The sequence below is a fragment of the Podarcis filfolensis genome (genome assembly GCF_964270895.1).
Source record: "Podarcis filfolensis genome assembly, chromosome: 6".
Lineage (NCBI taxonomy): Eukaryota > Metazoa > Chordata > Lepidosauria > Squamata > Lacertidae > Podarcis > Podarcis filfolensis.
In genome coordinates, this window is record NC_139609.1 from 51,505,033 (window position 1) to 51,522,757 (window position 17,725).

The following is a 17,725-nucleotide window of genomic DNA, read 5'->3' on the forward strand; positions in this document are numbered from 1 at the left end:
GGAGTTGTAGGCCAAAACATCTGGAGGGCCAAAGGTTGGGGAAGCCTGGCGTATACCACTGTAAATATAAACAATTCCATTGAATATGTTGCCATGCATTCTATTTCCAACTCCTGTTTGACACCCTGGAGACTCACTGACAGTCACTGTAGTCCAGTGGTCTTCAACCGGTCCAGACAAATAATGATTGAGCAAAACAATTATTTTAATAATAATTTTTATAATTACTAAAATCATGTAATAATAATTTAAATTTTTTTAAAATGTTGGAGCAATTCATACAGGTGAACTGAGCACCAAACAAACCCAAAGTTTGCATGCTTGTTGTCTTTGTGAAGTTGTCTTGCTTGCAGTGGAATTCTGTGGCTTTTCCTCATACCGGGGTGGTCCTTTTTTGAGAATTTATCCAGTATGACAACATTGCTTTTAATACAACTTAGTCAGCTACTGCCATCATTGACATTTGAAGTGAAGTGCCTGCAACTGCTAAAGTTCCAAGGAATGCATTGCCTGCTGTTGCTGCTATTGCCATGTGATCCTAGGAGACCAGATTTGCTTGGAGGAGCTACTAGTCTCCTCTTACCCCAGGAAGGAAATGGTGGAGGCTGCCATCTTGAGTATTCTAGGTTGTGCATCCACCCAACATGATTCAGACCAGGCCCCTCTTCCCCTGGCAGTGGGTAGGGTGCCATGTTTTTGCTTGCCTCAGGTGCCAAAATGTCTTGGGCCAACCCTAGAGGGGAAAAAACCCCTGTAACAATAGCAACTGATTGCATTCTTGACAATTAATAGCAATTCCCTTTATACCAAATAATAATTTGAAATTTCGATCCTTTGATAATTACTGTTACCAAATAGGAGGGTCATTTGCAGTGACGCCATATTTTCTCATAAAAATGTAAATGAATGATAGTTCATTGTTGTTTCCCAAGTTCCTCATAATTTGATAAATTTTACGCTGCCTTACTTTGGTTTATAGTATAAACTTTGGTTTATAGTATAAACTTTATACAGTATGAATTTTTTGAACTCATTTAATGACCTCAAGGCCTAGATTTAATTACTGATTTTTTTATTAGGCCATAGGAATTCATTTCTCAAACATTGCCACATTCTCACTGTTTCCTCAGTAGCTGCTATAGGAAGATGTTGAAACCAAAAAAAGCTTATATTGGATAAGATACTGATCATGGTTGCATATATTCATCTGAAAAAAGCTAGTTTTAAGAATTCCCATCTTTCCATTTTTACTTTATTTATTTTTTCTTCCAAAGTATAATAATTTACTGAGCAGGGAGAGTCTGTGGCAGAGAGAAGTGCAGAAGCAGAAGCAGAGATAAGTCAGGCTGGTGACCAAGCCAGGATGTCTCCCGCTCCTGCTGCAACAAGCTACCCTCCCTCCTGATCTCCCAGAACTAGAAGAGGTATGAAGAAAGAGGAGCAAAGACAGGTGCACCAGTGGAGTCTCAGATTGCTTGGGAGGGACCTGGGAGAGGAGGAGACTTAGGCAGCTGGGGGAAGGCGAAGACCTGCAGTCCCCACAACTGCCTCATAGGGGCAAGATCAGCTAAGAAGAGCTGCCGTGCTCACTAGGCCTGGTACTCTTGAGCAGACCTTGTTTCTTCTAGTAAAGAATTAACTTCACTTAGTCTGTGTGATTTATTGTTGACCTGCTTTTGACACCCACTCCTGGCAGCTAGCAGCCAGGGCAGAAGGTGGGGGGACAGGCAGTTCACTGCACCAGCCTGGGCTTGGGTGAAAGCACATGTCCACCTAATCCATTCACTCTCCCCACAAGCCCAGTGCAGAGAAGTATTTTAGAGAGCCAAAATTTTATGAAACTGTTTTTTTCCATTAAAAATATTTATTTCTCTTAAATAACACAATTAGTTCAGGTCCTGACAAGCATCTATATAGAAGGCAATGTACAGCTTATATGAGTCAAAACATTTTCTAATGTGTGGAAAGTCCTCTGTTTTCATTTCTTGCCTCTTAATGGTTTTTGGTTTTTTTGTACAGTTGTACCTCCGAAGTCAAACAGAATCCATTCCAGAAGTCCGTTCAACTTACGAAACGTTCCAAAGCATGGCTTCTGATTGGCTGCAGGAAGTTCCTGCAGCCAATCGGAAGCCGCAGAAGCCCCGTCGGACATTCGGCTTCCAAAAGAACGTTTGAAAACCGGAACACTCACTTCCAGTTTTCGATTGTTCGGGAGCCAGAACTTTCGACTCCCAAGGCATTCGGGAGCCAAGGTACGACTGTATAGTTTTATTTCTGATATATATATATATATATATATATATATATATATATATATATAATGATACAGCAGAATACATTGCAAGAGAGTCGTTATGCTTCAAGCCTTGTGCCAATTTCATTTTATTAGTCAGTTTTTCCACAATTGCTATCTGCTATACTTGATTGTAACAATTTGTCAAAGAGATAATCTCCACATTCTTCCAGTGTCTCCTTATTACAAGCCTGTCCTCTAGCAAAACAGAACCTATTAAGGGTTTGAACTGTAAGTTAGTGTTATCTTGTGTGGAAAGATGGAACAGCAGTAACTCTGGACATATTGTCCAGCAATTGCTTTTATTTTGACAACTATTTGGCCCCCAAACTGAACCACTTCTCCACATGCCCACCATGTATGTTGATTAGAGCCAAATGGGCCATATCCTCTCCAAGAGTTTGGTGAATAAGACACTCTAATATGGGCTAAACATATAGGCGTGAGATACCATTTTTGCAATATTTTAAGTGCTATCTTTCATTGAGGTTGAGACAGATTTAAAAGGAAATTTCCCCACAGTGATGCCCAGACCTCTTTATTAACAGTGGCAGTAGGATTCCCACATCTGACTTAGACCATCAGATGTACCCATATCTATTAAGATTAGCATACTATACAGTCTAGACACCAGACTCTGTTCCATCCATTTCATGAAACCGTTGATGTGCTCCGATATTATCAGATACAGTTCTAAAAAGGGACACTTATTATGAGAGTGGTAGGTCTTCATGAATATTATAAAAACTTCTTCCCTTACAGTGTGGTTCTTTCAGTTAAATTCTGATATTTGCTTTTTAAAGGTGGAAGTTGCTAATAAATTTCTATGCTAAAGCTAGGCAGGCTTCCCTGTTCTGAAATCTGGACTGAATGCTGTCCAAAATTCAAATGAAGCTGGACAGACTACAGGAATTTTTCATATCCAGGCAATTATTCCTGGTTTGGTAGCCACCCCCACCCCCCATCTTTTGAATGTACTAGGAATCCAGAACTGTGGATGCTCTGAGAGCCAGTGTGGTGTAGTGGTTAAGAGTGGTAGACTCGTAATCTGGTGAACCGGGTTCGCATCTCCGCTCCTCCACATGCAGCTGCTGGGTGACCTTGGGCCAGTCACACTTCTTTGAAGTCTCTCAGCCCCACACACCTCACAGAGTGTTTGTTGTGGGGGAGGAAGGGAAAGGAGAATGTTAGCTGCTTTGAGACACCTTAAAGGGTGGGCCAATTGGTGTCAAGGAAAGATAGGACGTTTTTTATGTACGCTACAACAGCAGCAAGAGTTCTTTTAGCAAAGTATTGGAAGACACAAGAACTACCCACGCTGGAAGAGTGGCAGACGAAGGTGATAGACCATATGGGACTGGCTGAGATGACTGGCAGAATCCGTGACCAAGGGAAAGAGACTGTGGAAGAAGATTGGAAGAAATTTAAAGTTTATCTTAAGAACTGTTGTAAAATTAATGAGTGCTAAAATGTCATGGGTAATGTAAAACAGAATTGCAGCGACAAATAACTGGGTAAGAGAAAAAGGATTAAAGAAAGTGACTTATAAGTAATTGAAATTAGGGGTTGCTGGAAAAGTTTAAACAGGGATGCAGAAAAGGGAGGTATGGGGAAGTCGTTGAAACAAGGTTTAAGAAAAAGAGGTTATGAAATTATACGTGTTTATATGTTTGTTTGTTTATGTGTTGTTAGTTGTATTGTGTCTTAATATATGTTGGAAAATCAATAAAAATTTATTTTTTAAAAAAAGAGACTCCTTAAAGGGAGTGAAAGGCGGGATATCAAATCCAAACTCTTCTTCTTCTTCTGATTTTCAAGACATTTCTTACTGCTATCAGAATTTTCTCTCTGTAACTTTTTAAAAAATACATTGTATATCTCAAATACATTCACATTACATTTTTAGATAACAGAATGTTTGATCGTAACAAAGTTTGAACAAACATAAGGGAGAGGACATACGGCTTTGACTAGGGCTGTTCAATAGTGCTTTAGCAAGAGTACCCTATTGGCACTGATGAAGTCTGTACCGAAAAACCTACACAAGTAACAATAATGATACATAAACAAATGTGGCTATCTTTGAGTGTGGGCTGGGTTTGTTGTTGTCAACCTGAAAAGTGTGATACAACTTTAAAAGCAAATGAGGACTGTGGAGGAATGTGTTTGGACTTCAAAGATCAGTCCCCTCAATCTAATGAGCAATTCATCCAGTTAATTGGCATTAACTATAGGCTGACATTAACTATAGGTTTCCACACATGAATCACTACAGAAAGCCAATCTTTGAGCCAGTTTCATAATTCATAATTTTCAGAATGTCTGTGCCATAGCAATGCTTCCATCTACAGGCACTTTAAAGTTATTACTTTTAGAAAGGCACAACTGGATCTACTTTAATTTTTTCTTCCCAAAGTATCACAATTTGCTGTATAAAGTAATTTCTTATGGGGGGGCGAGCGGGCGACTTACAATATATTTTAGTGGTTTAGATTTTTCTTTTGAAATTTAGTTGTTTCTTCTATATATATTTTTAAGAAAAAGCCTCTTAAAACTTAAAGCTCTCTTTGGTTAATATTAATCTTGCATCCCTAGCTCCACACCCAATAAGCACGGGGCACCTTTGCCGCAAAATACCAGGCAAGGTTTTGCCCAGTATCTTGCCTGTGTGATGGGCTCTTGGGGAAAAGCTGTGCAAAACAGGATGCACAGAAACCTAGGTGCTTATTTAATGAGCAATTTCTGTCACTCTTTCAGCATGCCATGCCAGCTGTGGGTTTGCCAGTACAAATGCACATGAAGTGGTGAGCAGAGTTGGGGGAGAAATTCAATTCTGTTCACATTGAAAGGCCACCCAACAAATGCCAAAATGCAGCCACCTTTCAGGATTTGGACTTCTCCAAATTTTGCGGGACAATTCTCCCGCAATGCGATGGGTGCAAAAAAACAAAAACCCACATCCCAGGGTAATGTATTGGTGAAAATAACATACAAAAACGCACTTTTGCTTTGAAAAAATATGCATATTTGGCAAAATGGCATGCAAACATGCATATTAGGAGACATTAGAACTAAAATTATGTGAATTTTCATGAAGACTTTTTTTAAATTCTGGAAATGCGGAGAACTGAAGTTAAGGCTGGAAATGGAAGAAACTGGGAGAAAGCTAAATGGGTGGATTTGCCCATCCCTGGTGGTGACGCTTCCTGGAGAAAGGATGTTTTCAGTACAGGATCCAGATATGGTTGTATTTCAATTGATCCAAATGGATTATTATGAATAACATCTGATTATACACTCACTTTTCAAACTGTTCTTGCCTGCCTAACAAGGTGGCTCTAAGGAAAACTAAGATAGGAATCACCTGAAATTATTAGGGCAGCAAGGTAACACAGTTGTGTCCTCTCCACCCAGTTTAGGGCAAAATGTGATGATCAATTAGGAATAGGATGGTGAACCTGTGGTTCTTTGGATGTTGCTGGACTGCAACTCACTTACTGGGGGGGGGGGGGACAGGTTCCCCATTCCTGAATTAGGAGCTCCTATATCTCTGGTCACTCTCCAATTCTGTGCATTGTTTTATTGCACAGTAATTTATATTTATAAACTATAAAAAAGAAAAGAAATGACAACAAATAAAGTATATTGATGTGTTTTTTCTCTCTATAACTTGCACTGGAGTGATTCTGAGAATGGGCCCTGGGCCCTTGGCTTTCCCCTCCCCTGCTCTGCTTGCTGACCTCTGAAATGGCACCCCAACTTCACTCATATCAACTCCTAGGCACCGAGGTCCCTTTGGTCCCCCAATAAAATATTTGAGCTCCCCCCCCCTTAATGGGCATTGCCATTCAAATAGTGTGTGCGCACTGCATCATGTGATTGATTATGCAGGGTGGGGCTTACCTGCCCCCCCTATTTTATTCAAATAGGCACCCCTGACTCACATTAACTATAGGCTTTTTCACAGAAATCGCTAACAAAAAAACTCAGCTTTAGGACAGTTTATTAATTTGAAATTCACCATTTTCAGATCATATATGGCATAACAGTGCTATCATCTGCAGGTTCTTTAAAGACATTAGATAGATATTGCTTTTAAAAGTACATAACCGGAGTCTCTGCTTATTTGCTCAGATAAATAGCTATGAAGTTAAGATGCAATCTGAGTAAGTTGATTAGATGAGCAATTACAGGACATGCTGTTGTTTAAAAGCACAGTTATTCTAGACTGCCTTTGCCAGTCCAACTCGGTTGTTCTCCCGGTCAAAAATACTGTAATATTCCCTGATGAACACATCTCCTAGGATCCAGAGGTCCCCAGCTGTGTTTTGGAAACCGCTAGTGCATTCTGCTTGCATCACCTAGAAGGGAAGAAAAGGACAGCAATCAGATAGGGGTTATTCTACATAAATACCCATCTAGGTAAAAAAATGCATAGGGTAACATTCCAACATTTAAAAAAGGAAGTTGCAGGATATTCTCTGAAAAAGTCTCAAAAGAAATGGAGATAAATAACACAAATTCAACCACAAAAGAGACAGTGGTGCACATTATGTATTCACTCTATCAATAAATAATTCGATATCCTAATCAATTCAAATAAGCAAATTGTACAAGTATGGATAGTATTTAAAAGTTGTAGGAAATCATGATTCTGACATTGCTTTTGTTCTGCTCTGTTGAAAACAATCATTGAATGCAAATGCAATCCTATCCTTGGAATTTGTATAGGGAAAAGGTCGTGCCAGTGTGGCGAATTTGCACTGCTGCACTGACATTAACCTTATTCCTGGTTGACATCACAACCACCACAAAGGGGGGGGGCATTTGATAGGGAGAAGAGCTTAGTTGGATGACAACAGAATGTGACAATATGCCTGCAAAAGAAGCTGTCTAAAGGGGAAAAAATACTTCCATTGAAGTCATAGGAAGATAGGGAGCTCCCTTATACTGAGACAGACCATTGCTCCATCCAATTATTATTGTATACACTGACTGGTAGCAATTCTTCAGGGTTTTGGAGATGCCACAAATGGAAGATGCCACAAATTGAACCTGGGGCCTTTAGCATGCAATGTAGAGGCTCCAGCCCTGAGCTACAGCCCTTCCCTGTAGAGTAAGTAGAGGGCCCAAGAAAAATGCATTGATTCCTGCATTGCAGAGGGTTGGACTAGATGATCCAATTCTGTGATTATTTGATTCTATTAAGTGCTACTTGCTTCCTCCCACCTGCCTCTGCCACATCAAAGGATGGGATTCAAGCCAATGCAAGCGACAATTACCTGGCACAGCACAATCATAGAATCAATCTGCCAGGCATCCTATATTGAAAACATATTGCATGCTAGGGTTCGTATGATGTCACGTTGCTGCTGTATCCAGGTTATTTTCTTTTTTTCCTTTCGGATGGAGTGGGGAAATTGTGGTCCTCAGGTGTTGTTAGACTCCCAACTCCCATCAACCCCAGACAGCATGACTAATGGTCCGCTATGATTGGAGCTGGGGTCATACCTCACTGGGAGGGCCACAGGTTCCCTATCAATGCTTTAGTGCAATGCTTTGCCTTCAAGCCTTTGGTGTGGAAATGGAGGAGCTATTACAGATGGAGAAGTCAGGGGCAGTGGGTGCAAAGGGGCCCCTTTTCTTGCATTGCATTTCCAAGGTTAAACTTGATGCATTGGGAAATAGGATAACGCGGGGAGTGAGATTTTGAAATTCTCTGGATTGTACAATATCTGATAAGAGGAAACAAGGGGAGAAAAACAGAGCATATTTCCACATTCAGCCATCTCTGCAACAGCAAAATAAATAACTTGTAGCATTTGAGCACTGTATTTATAGCTTGATCTCAGGAGGCTATTTTTGGTGGAAGGTGTAATGTGAGTCCTCCTGGGAACGATCAGGCACCCAGGTCTTCCACCTTAATGGGGCACCTTTCCCAGGATGGGAATCATCTGTGGTCAGAGATACAATATTAACAGTCACAAAACTATGTTGGTGGAGAATCTCTTGATCCTTGACAGGACAGAGTCATCTTATGTACCTGGGTTGACCGTGTTTTTTCATGAGATACGCAGGTATCAAACCAGCTCTTCTGATAGTGTCTGTATATCTAATAATATTTCTTCTCAAAGATTTCTTTCCTTTTTCTGGTTTGCAGCCCATTTGTTCATAAAGATTTTGCCCTGCTGATAAACCCCCAAACCCTTTTGAACTTGCACTCCTGATGAGTAAATACAATTCCGTAATTCAGTAAATACAAATCTGTTTTGTACCTGATTAGTATAGGCTGAAGGGGTGAGAGGATACTGGATTCCGTTGATTACAAAAACAACATTAGGCATATTGGAGAGGTTACCACAGTTGATTTTATACTGAAAAAGATAAGGAGGAGTGTTGAGTTAATCTGAAGGAAATGAACAGGCAAACCTCAGGTTTGCTCAAGAAATGCAGTGGTTCCCCCCCCACCCACAAAGTCTGCCTCAGGAAACCACACCTTCCACTTTAAGTGAAATTCTGAAACTTCTGGACTTCACTCAGATAAGCATCTGGTATAACCCACTGGCCTGAGCGGAACATTGTGACATAAAAGCAAAGCAACTCACTGAAGACTACAAGTGAATCAACCTAAAACTTCTCATCTAATCTTCATACATAACAACCATGTGCCCCAACCAATTCAGATATCACAGCACTGCGTTTTAAACTCTGGTCTGAGTCTAGATTCTTCATTCTGAAGGTGGAGCTATTTGCATGCTGAAGTAATGAATGCCTATGTATGCTTTGTGCTAAAGAACACTGTTTGAGGATATTTTGAAGAGAGACAATAGTACAAATTAATGACAGTAAGGTCTCTCTCTCTCTCTCTCTCTCTCTCTCTCTCTCTCTCTCTCTCTCTGCGAGTAGTGTGGTCAGATCCAGAACTGGACAGGACTCTTGCACCTTTCATAGTTGTGTAAAAGAGCAAATGTCTTAGCCTGTCATGCAAGCTTACACCTACTGAAAATCCCTCTTCTACACAACTATAAAAGGTGCAAGAGCCCTGTCCAATTCTGCATCTGGTCACCTTACATAAATTGCAAACCCTTCTCAGAACACACAACAGTCCAATAAACTCATGGGACATTCTCAGGTGACCCTTGTCATATGATAAAGGCAAGGTCACATGTGAAATTCCAGTCAGATAGAAGATTTCACAGATCATCCTCTCATTACATCAGGATCTAACAACAGAAGGCAATTTACAAGCCTTTCCGAATGAATGCCATCACTTCAGCTATCTTTGTGAATTCAGTCTTAGGCCCACTGGAGCTGTTTCTTTCCCTGGATGTCACCCAGGCTCAGCCAAACCTCAGCTTGTTTCCTTTTCCTACCACTGCCATTGTCTCTTCTTTCTGCATTCCTTATACATGCTCACAAGGGATGCTACCACTCCAGTCTTGCACACCGTATTTCCTTATGCTTGTGCACATTTGTGTGCCTCTGCAGTATCATGAAGAAACATGAAGCATGGGACTGAGATGCCAGCAGCTGTAGTCCAGGAGGAAACCGGGATCAAGTCTAATCTTAACCATCTTACGTTGCGCATATCTGAAACCCGAACTCTGGCTAAGGATTTGAGTACTGAGTGTGGATGCTAGGGTGCTTTTGAGTCTTTTTCAGCCACAAAGTGAAGAGAATTGGTGTGAGAGAGTAAATCTTACCTCGCCATACTGTGCTGCGGTAGCTCCAATGGCATTTTGGATTTTGCTAATTTCATATGCCGGACCAGCCAAGAGGGACGTCCCCGTGTCAACAATTGCTTGACAGCCACCACTGCAGGCAATTGTCTGACCATTCACTTGAATGCTGAGAAATTGGAAATCATTAGATTTAGACATGGAACATACAAAACTGCCATATACCGACCATTAGTCCATCTCACTGAGTAAACTCCAAGCTGACTACCAGGGGCTCATCAGTGCTTCAGATAAGTCTTCCTCCTAGCCTTACTTGAAGTGACTGAGCCTGTAACCTTCTGCATGCAAAATGAAAATGCTCTACCACTGAGCAAAGGACCTTCCCCCAAACATGAACTTAAAACAACATGGATAGCGGGATGTCATAACTGCCTTAAGGTAGCTCTCCATTCTCATTAAGGAAACGTTCTCTCCTGTGTTAGCCAATATTACATCATTGGAAATTGTAGAAGGCAATAAGACCACAGGCACTATAGCTTGCAAGCTGTTCTGGGCAGGGACCTGTCCTCTTACACTCTGTAAAAGTGCTGTTAATGAGGATTCTATATAACTAGATAATGATAATAACTAATCAGTTCGACCTAACTGCTAACTAGCAAATACAAAGTAAACTGAACATTAGTATTCACATTCATTGTCCTCTATCTCTTCCTTTCTTTTTGTATTTAATCTTTTTAAATAGTTATAGTAGTAGTAGTAATAGCAATAGCAGCAGCAGCAGCAATTTCTGCTTACCTGTCCACTGCAATCTGCCAATAACCTTGCTGAGTGACAGGAATCCAGTTAATAGGACCAGTAAAGTAAGAGTGATCAACTCCGCCAAAAATGACCATGCTCCCACTTGATTTTCTGAAACAAAAATATATGGTGTGCTGTTGGCAATCCATTCATTCAGAATAAGATAAACTACACATTTAAAATGTGAATGTCACTTACTTCTGTACCTCTGTCCCAATTCCCATTGGGAGAGAGAGAGAGAGAGAGAGAGAGAGAGAGAGAGAGAGAGTAGGAAGGTGTATAATATCTCACAGTGAATAAGTATCTATTGGTGGTTAGCGAATTTCGAAAGGCAAATTTTGTTAATACATTTCTCCAGTCTTGTCAAGTACATCATAATATTGGCAACTCTGGTCTGTATATCACAAACTGATTTCCCCCTTCATAATCTCATAATGTCTTTCAGTTTCCTCCTCCTTAGTGTCAGTGTTACCCTTGTAGTTCTCAGCCAGAAAGAGGACAAGAACTAGAATTGTCACCACCTGGAAGATTGCGGTCTTCCTTTCACAAGACTTCAGTCCTGTGCACACTAACTCATGAGTATCACTGTCTTCTAAGCTGACATATATAGATCTGGGCTGCATATTATACACATGGTGAGGGGGAAAGATTGACACTTTTTGTTGACTCCTCTACCTCAGAAATAGGTGAAATTATCTTTGCAATAATGCCCTCCAGTTATTCTGGATGGGGTAAGTTTGTGATTTGGAGCAAAGACTCCATAAGTGTTTTTATAGGGATATCAAGGTGGTTCAATTGAAATCAAAAGGGATATTAACTCTACTGATGAGATAGTAATTAATTAATTAATTAATTATCTATTCTTCAATTTCACAAATTATAGAATAGTAAAAAAAATTAGAAGCAGAAGTCTTGGCCTCTTCTCTCCCTGCTTAACTCTGTCTACCTCCCTCTCTTCCACATTAACACTTAGCTTCCCTGAGCTTGGCCCCTCTCTTCATAGCAAAACCCTGCTCTCAAGGCACAACAAGCAAGAGGGTGCAGTTATGTCCTAGAAAACTGGATGGACCTTTCCTTCTTCATCAAGTAGCATTGACAACAATAGATCATTCACCTCTGGAGGGGCTCGGCGCCCTGGCCAGTTGAGGGGGGCTTCCAGCCCCCTCTGCCAATCATTTTCTGGGGTCCCTGCCTTATACCAATGCAAGTACAGCACAGTGGCAGCCATCTTACTTAGAGTACAGGATTGGCCAGCCTGATTTACAACACAACAGCCAGAGCAATAGCCAAAAGACAAGCTGTGTCAGATCAGGCACATGATTCCTCCCAGCTATACAAAACAAATAATATTACCAAGAGATAAAAACACTATTTACCGGCTGAGATAAACAGAAAACAGGTTTTGCTGAACTAAGCCTTGTTCCACCATGTTATCAAAGACCGGAGTCGCACTATCAACAGCAATGTTTGGGTAGCCTAAGCCCAGGATCCCATCAAACTGAGAATAGACAAATATGATGCCTGGCTCACTGCTGCTCAAGCCAAATGGCTGATCTGAAACGGCAAGACCGGATACCTAGGAGAGAAACAGAGTAGACCTTTACTTTCATGTCAAGCTGTGATCTGCAGAGCAGGTTTTTACTACTGATGTATTAAGGCTTCAGTTCTATGCAAGCGAACTAAACCCGGTAGGGTTTATTTCTCTCTTTCTTTTAACCATAGAACAAGATTAATCTGTAAAAAGGTGCAGAGCAAGTAGTGGCTCTTTTAAACTTGCTTTTTTCTTGAAGATGAAACTTCTTTATATGACCAACTGTGTCTTGACATTTTGTACATGAATCAATAACGTCTCCTATGTACCCCTCATACAGTGATCATCTGGGAGGCTTCCCTTTTGTCAGAGAATTTCCACAGGGCATGTGTCTTATATTCGTTCATCAATGTTTGCTTCGTTCATCAATGTTTGTTTAACAGGCTTGCACCCTCTTTTTCAATCTGTTAATTCAGAAGGAAGTCCCATCTATATTTCACAGAAATTTACTTTAGGATCCTATGACTTAAGGACTCCAGCTTTAATATTGCACGGCTCTGATTCTCTAAATAGCCATTAAAAATATACACTATTTGGATAATTTTGATAGTTTGTTCTGAATTACTTGATGTGCATCCATCTACACATCTTTAAAGGAAAGACTGCTTTACGGTTCCAGGATTCAAGGAGACTGAATTGCACTGGTTCTAGAGATGCCTATAACATTGTCTTCGCAGTTTGTACTGTACTCATGTAATGCAACTGAACTGAGTTGAATTACCTTCACTGTATCATATCCCAAGTACCCTTGCATGCTTCCTGTCCCATACTGAATGGATATGGTCCGTCGAGTGCTTTGAAAAGTAGAAGACTGAGATGGGTTAAACCTCTGGTGCTTTTCTAAAAAGAAAAAGAAAACAGTGTTTAACTAATGTAAAAATGGCTTTTAATTATAGATATAAGACTACAGTATAAATTTGGTTGCTTGAAGAAAACTATTGGAACAATGTAAAGTGTAGGGCATTTGGAAAATATCTAGCAGAAAAACTCATATATTCAAAAAAGCATATTCTTTTTAGCATTTTCATTTTTGTACACATTACTAAAAATAATAGTGGACAAAAAAAATGGGAATTAAGTTTTGCAAACCAAATCCACATGATTTGGAGTAAAGTTTTACACAATTTTACTCAGAAGCATGCCCCATAATTGAATCTGAAGGAGCTTACTCCCAGGTAAGTGGGTATAGGATTGCAAGCCCACCTTCAATTCTACACATATTTATTTAGAAGTTGGCCTCACTGAGTTCAATCAACCCTACTCATAGATAAATAGAATTATGACCTGAGTGAAATAATGAATCCATTCCTTTACACAACTTCATAGGCCCTCCCAGGTCATTTTTAATATCAGAGTGACATGCTTGAAGACTTTTTTATAGTCAGTTACTTACGGCATGCTGGACTACTGCAATAGACAGAGGGTACCCAGAGATTGGATGATCCAGTGTCAAACACAACAGTGAACTTCTGTGGTGGGGTTCCAATGTAGATTGTTCCATAGTATTCAGTCTGTTAATTCATAAAACAAACACAATTTGCAAAACTTTCCTTCTTTTTAGGCTTTTGAACATTTTACTTCCTCACAGATATGCAAGGTAATCACTATAAATCTGTGCTAAGTACATACAACATACCGTGGTACCTCAGGTTACAAACGTAATTCGTTCCAGAGGTCCGTTTTTAACCCGAAACCGTTCTTAACCTGAGGTGCACTTTCACTAATGGGGCCTCCCGCTGCCGCCGTGCCGCCGACACGCAATTTCCGTTCTCATCCTGGGGCAAAGTTCACAACTCGAGGTACTACTTCCGGATTTGCGGAGTTTGTAACCTGAAGTGTTTATAACCCAAAGTGTTTGTAACCCAAAGCGTTTGTAACCTGAGGTACCACGGTATTATGTTGATTACCTCTGGGTGTCAGGAGAAATATGAAGAAGTATCTCAACTGAGCATCATGAAAACTTTGGGGAAATGTTGTTCAGCAGCACAGCAAATTGATAAGAGCAAAGCATCAACTCACATCCAAGGAGTTCAGAAGTGGTTCTTCAGCCACCAGGGCAGCCTTAGAAAAAGCTGAGTTGTATTTTGTACCAATGTCATAACGATGTTTCTGAAGAAGATTTTCCAGCAGATTTTTCCTCTTGAGAGTGTCTCTTACTTTTGTCCCTCTCTGCAAGGGAATCCTGGAACATAAGAAACAAAATACTAGGTTTGGATTTTCTGTCTCCCTAAAATTTGCTTATTTTGCAACTTGTCTTTCCACTCCATAACTCCAAACATAATAATAGGTTTAATCTTACCACCTCATCTAAACTCTCTTAACTACTAGATCTAAGCTACTCAAAAAAAAAAGGGGGGGAGCACTTAGGAAATTGAAGTGAAAGTTTGCACCCACTCAATGCAATCAAAGTCTTTTTTAGCATCAAGAAATAGTACTATAGCCTATAATCTTGCACACATTCATTCATGCATCTTTTCCATGGAATGGGTGGGATTTGAACAGCTTTTATGCAGGGGAAAGAAGCCTGTGGATCTCCAGAGGTTGTTGAGCTCCATGTCCCATCAGCCCCATCAGCAGGGCAAATAGTCAGGGACGCTGGGGGTTCAAGTCCAGCAACATATGGAGTGCTAGGATCCTAGTCCCTGCTGTAATGCATGACAGGGATGATAATCTGCTTCATCTCTCAGTTAATTTAAGGAAGATAGCTGAAAGAAAAACAACTGTAGGTGTGTAGAGTGTTTAATATTTGACTGACATAAAATGAATTCTTTGCAGCCCATTTTTTAAGACTCCTTTTGTTTCAATTAGTGTCAGCAGCACTTTAAAGTGTGCTATTGGGCCCTCAATTGCTGATTACAAAGAACAGTTTGACAATTCCATTTTCTCTTGTCACTTTGGACATGCTGTGGTGAGATTCAGGTGCTGAGCATCATCCTGTTACTGCGCTACTGAAGGCAAGGGATAAAAAAAGCACACACACAAATGCCCCCAAATATTGTTCCATCTCAAATTAGACATTAGCCATGCTTTCTTCAGTGAGTCTATGTGCTTCTACCCTTGCAACTGTGGCCAGAGGACCATTTTGCATTTACTAATCTCCTCTCAGTTGTGTGTATGTGTTTATATATATGTATATATCTGAAAAATTCTATAAGATTTGAAGTTATAATTCACACCCCCTCTCCTCTTCATTAGTTAATCAGAAAGTATAGCTGTCAGAAGAGTAAATATCAGCAACAAAACGATAACTTACTTAACAAGACATTCGGAGAGAGCAACAATGGTGAAGAGAACTGCAAGGTACTTCATCCTGCTTGTCCAGTGGGGGCTGTTCTAGTTTTTCTGGTGCTTGTTGAGGAAACTTCGTTATTTTATAGCTGCTTGAGAAGTGCTCACCGTCATCTAAAGATCATATTTCATCACAGAAAGTCCAGCCCATACTTGGAAACGAGAAGTGAACAGTCACCTTGCTTTGTAAACACGATGAAAGAGGAAGTTATACATCCAGCATATAATAGTGTAAATATAAATATCAATAAAGTCAGTGAATGTGTTGCAATGCATTCTGGTTTCATCTCCTGTCTGAAATTCTGGAGAACTGATGACAGTCAGCATATGCTATGCTGAGCTAGAGGGACCAGTGGTCTCACTCTGTATTAAAGGTAAAGGGACCCCTGACCATTAGGTCCAGTCGTGGTTGACTCTGGGGTTGTGGCGCTCATCTCGCTTTATTGGCCGAGGGAGCCAGCGTACAACTTCCGGGTCATGTGACCAGCATGACTAAGCCGCTTCTGGTGAACCAGAGCAGCGCACGGAAACGCCGTTTACCTTCCCGCCGGAGTGGTACCTATTGATCTACTTGCACTTTGATGTGCTTTCAAACTGCTAGGTTGGTAGGAGCAGGGACCGAGCAATGGGAACTCAAGCCATCGCGGGGATTTGAACCGCCGACCTTCTGATCAGCAAGTCCTAGGCTCTGTGGTTTAACCCACAGCGCCTCCCGCGTCCCTTGACTTTGTATTAAACCGCTTATTTTTATCATTTAAATTTGTATACCACCCTTCATTCAAATATCACAGTGCAATTCACAACATATAAATAGAAAATGACAACACAAAATATGTAATAAAGCAAAAGCAAAGCAAAAACCCTCCTCCCTGTAATGACCCTTATCTTAAGTGTCATCAAGTATATGAAACATATCATGGTTGAGGACTGGAGCACAGAATGTATGCTTTATGTGTGTTGCCCTTCTTGCATTTGGGTCGCCTGCCTTTTCCCTGTGGCAGAAGGCAAGGCGTGTTATGGTGCACCCTACTGAGGAAAGTGTTGGGAGAGGGGTCAAAAGCAAAACCAGCTATGGCTACGCTTTTGTGTTCTTAATGAGCATTTTGCTCACATGACTTGCACTGTTCTGCAGTCAACAAACAGAAAGACACCCCACAGCGGGGAAGGAAAGAGTTTTATCTAGCAGGCAAGGATGCAACAAAAAGATGGAAGCAAGATTGAAAGGAACCTTTCATAGAAGCAAGATGTCTGTAACACTATACCTGTTTTCGTTTTCCTTTTTCATTTTCTGCTCCATGGAGAGTGATCCATTAGTAAAATATTGGAGTAGAACCAGCACAAAGCCTCTACTAAAGGAGCCCTTTACAACTCTGTTTATGCTCTGGAGAGTCCACTAAAAATCAGAATGATCTCTTGCACTTTCCCAGACAGTTGTGGGGATGCTATTCCAGCAAAGGAGATGCTGATTCGGCAGGAGGACTGGAGTCCTCCTGGGCAGGTGATTAAGATACAAGCAGAATTGTTAGTGGATCAGTGGTACACAATGAGATTCATTTGGACCGTCTGATCAAAATCTCAGTAATTCTGCATATTGTTATGGCATGCTGTTTATTCTTTGGAGGCTCAAGAGCTATGGGGACCTGAACTTCATTGTCAGGATTCATACATTTAATTTTCAGGTTAATAAAGAGCCACAACAAAGGCAGGAGCCTATTATTTTCCAGTCAAAACCATGCATGCCATTAATTTTAGCCGTTCTGTCCTTACCTATCAGGCTAGACTTCTGGCTTTAAATTTTAGCTTCCCAATCTTCCATGACCTCCAGGCCCCTGATGCTTGAAAAAGCTGCATCCTTGGGAATAACTTCAATTTAAATCAAGACGATTTACTTCAAATAAATATGTTTACAACAGGGGTGTAACAGAAATACGTGACAAATACATTGTCTCAGTGAGCAGGCACAGGCTGCTTTCCAATGTTGTTAAGTACTGCCAAGCACAAGGAATGCCTAGAAATATTCTTCTCCCCCCCCCAAACCTTGATTCCAGTCTTCATCAAGCCTCCAGGTGCCAAATT

At 40.7% G+C, this 17,725-nt stretch overlaps 1 protein-coding gene across 1 annotated transcript; it reads right to left on the reverse strand.

The window, feature by feature from the left end:
• Positions 1–6,281: 6,281 nt before the first annotated feature.
• On the reverse strand, positions 6,282–15,746 carry LOC310765320 (embryonic pepsinogen-like). Its single transcript, XM_083620130.1, has 9 exons — positions 15,615–15,746; positions 14,381–14,543; positions 13,755–13,872; positions 13,083–13,201; positions 12,147–12,346; positions 10,768–10,881; positions 9,997–10,141; positions 8,569–8,667; positions 6,282–6,654 (listed from the first exon to the last, which is right to left on the reverse strand). Exons 1-9 carry the CDS (start codon positions 15,668–15,670, stop codon positions 6,517–6,519), a joined length of 1,152 nt encoding a protein of 383 aa, XP_083476256.1. The 5' UTR covers positions 15,671–15,746; the 3' UTR covers positions 6,282–6,516.
• Between the last annotated feature and the right edge of the window lie 1,979 nt (positions 15,747–17,725).

Excerpts from the sequence above, each read along its gene's own strand:
- LOC310765320 (XM_083620130.1), bottom strand. The coding sequence starts at position 15,670 with ATGAAGTACCTTGCAGTTCTCTTCACCATTGTTGCTCTCTCCGAATGT. Across the intron at positions 14,544-15,614 it reads CTCTCCGAATGTCTTGTTAA|GATTCCCTTGCAGAGAGGGA; the intron begins GTAAGTTATCGT and ends CTTATGTTCCAG. Across the intron at positions 13,202-13,754 it reads TTGCAGTAGTCCAGCATGCC|AAAAGCACCAGAGGTTTAAC; the intron begins GTAAGTAACTGA and ends TTTTCTTTTTAG.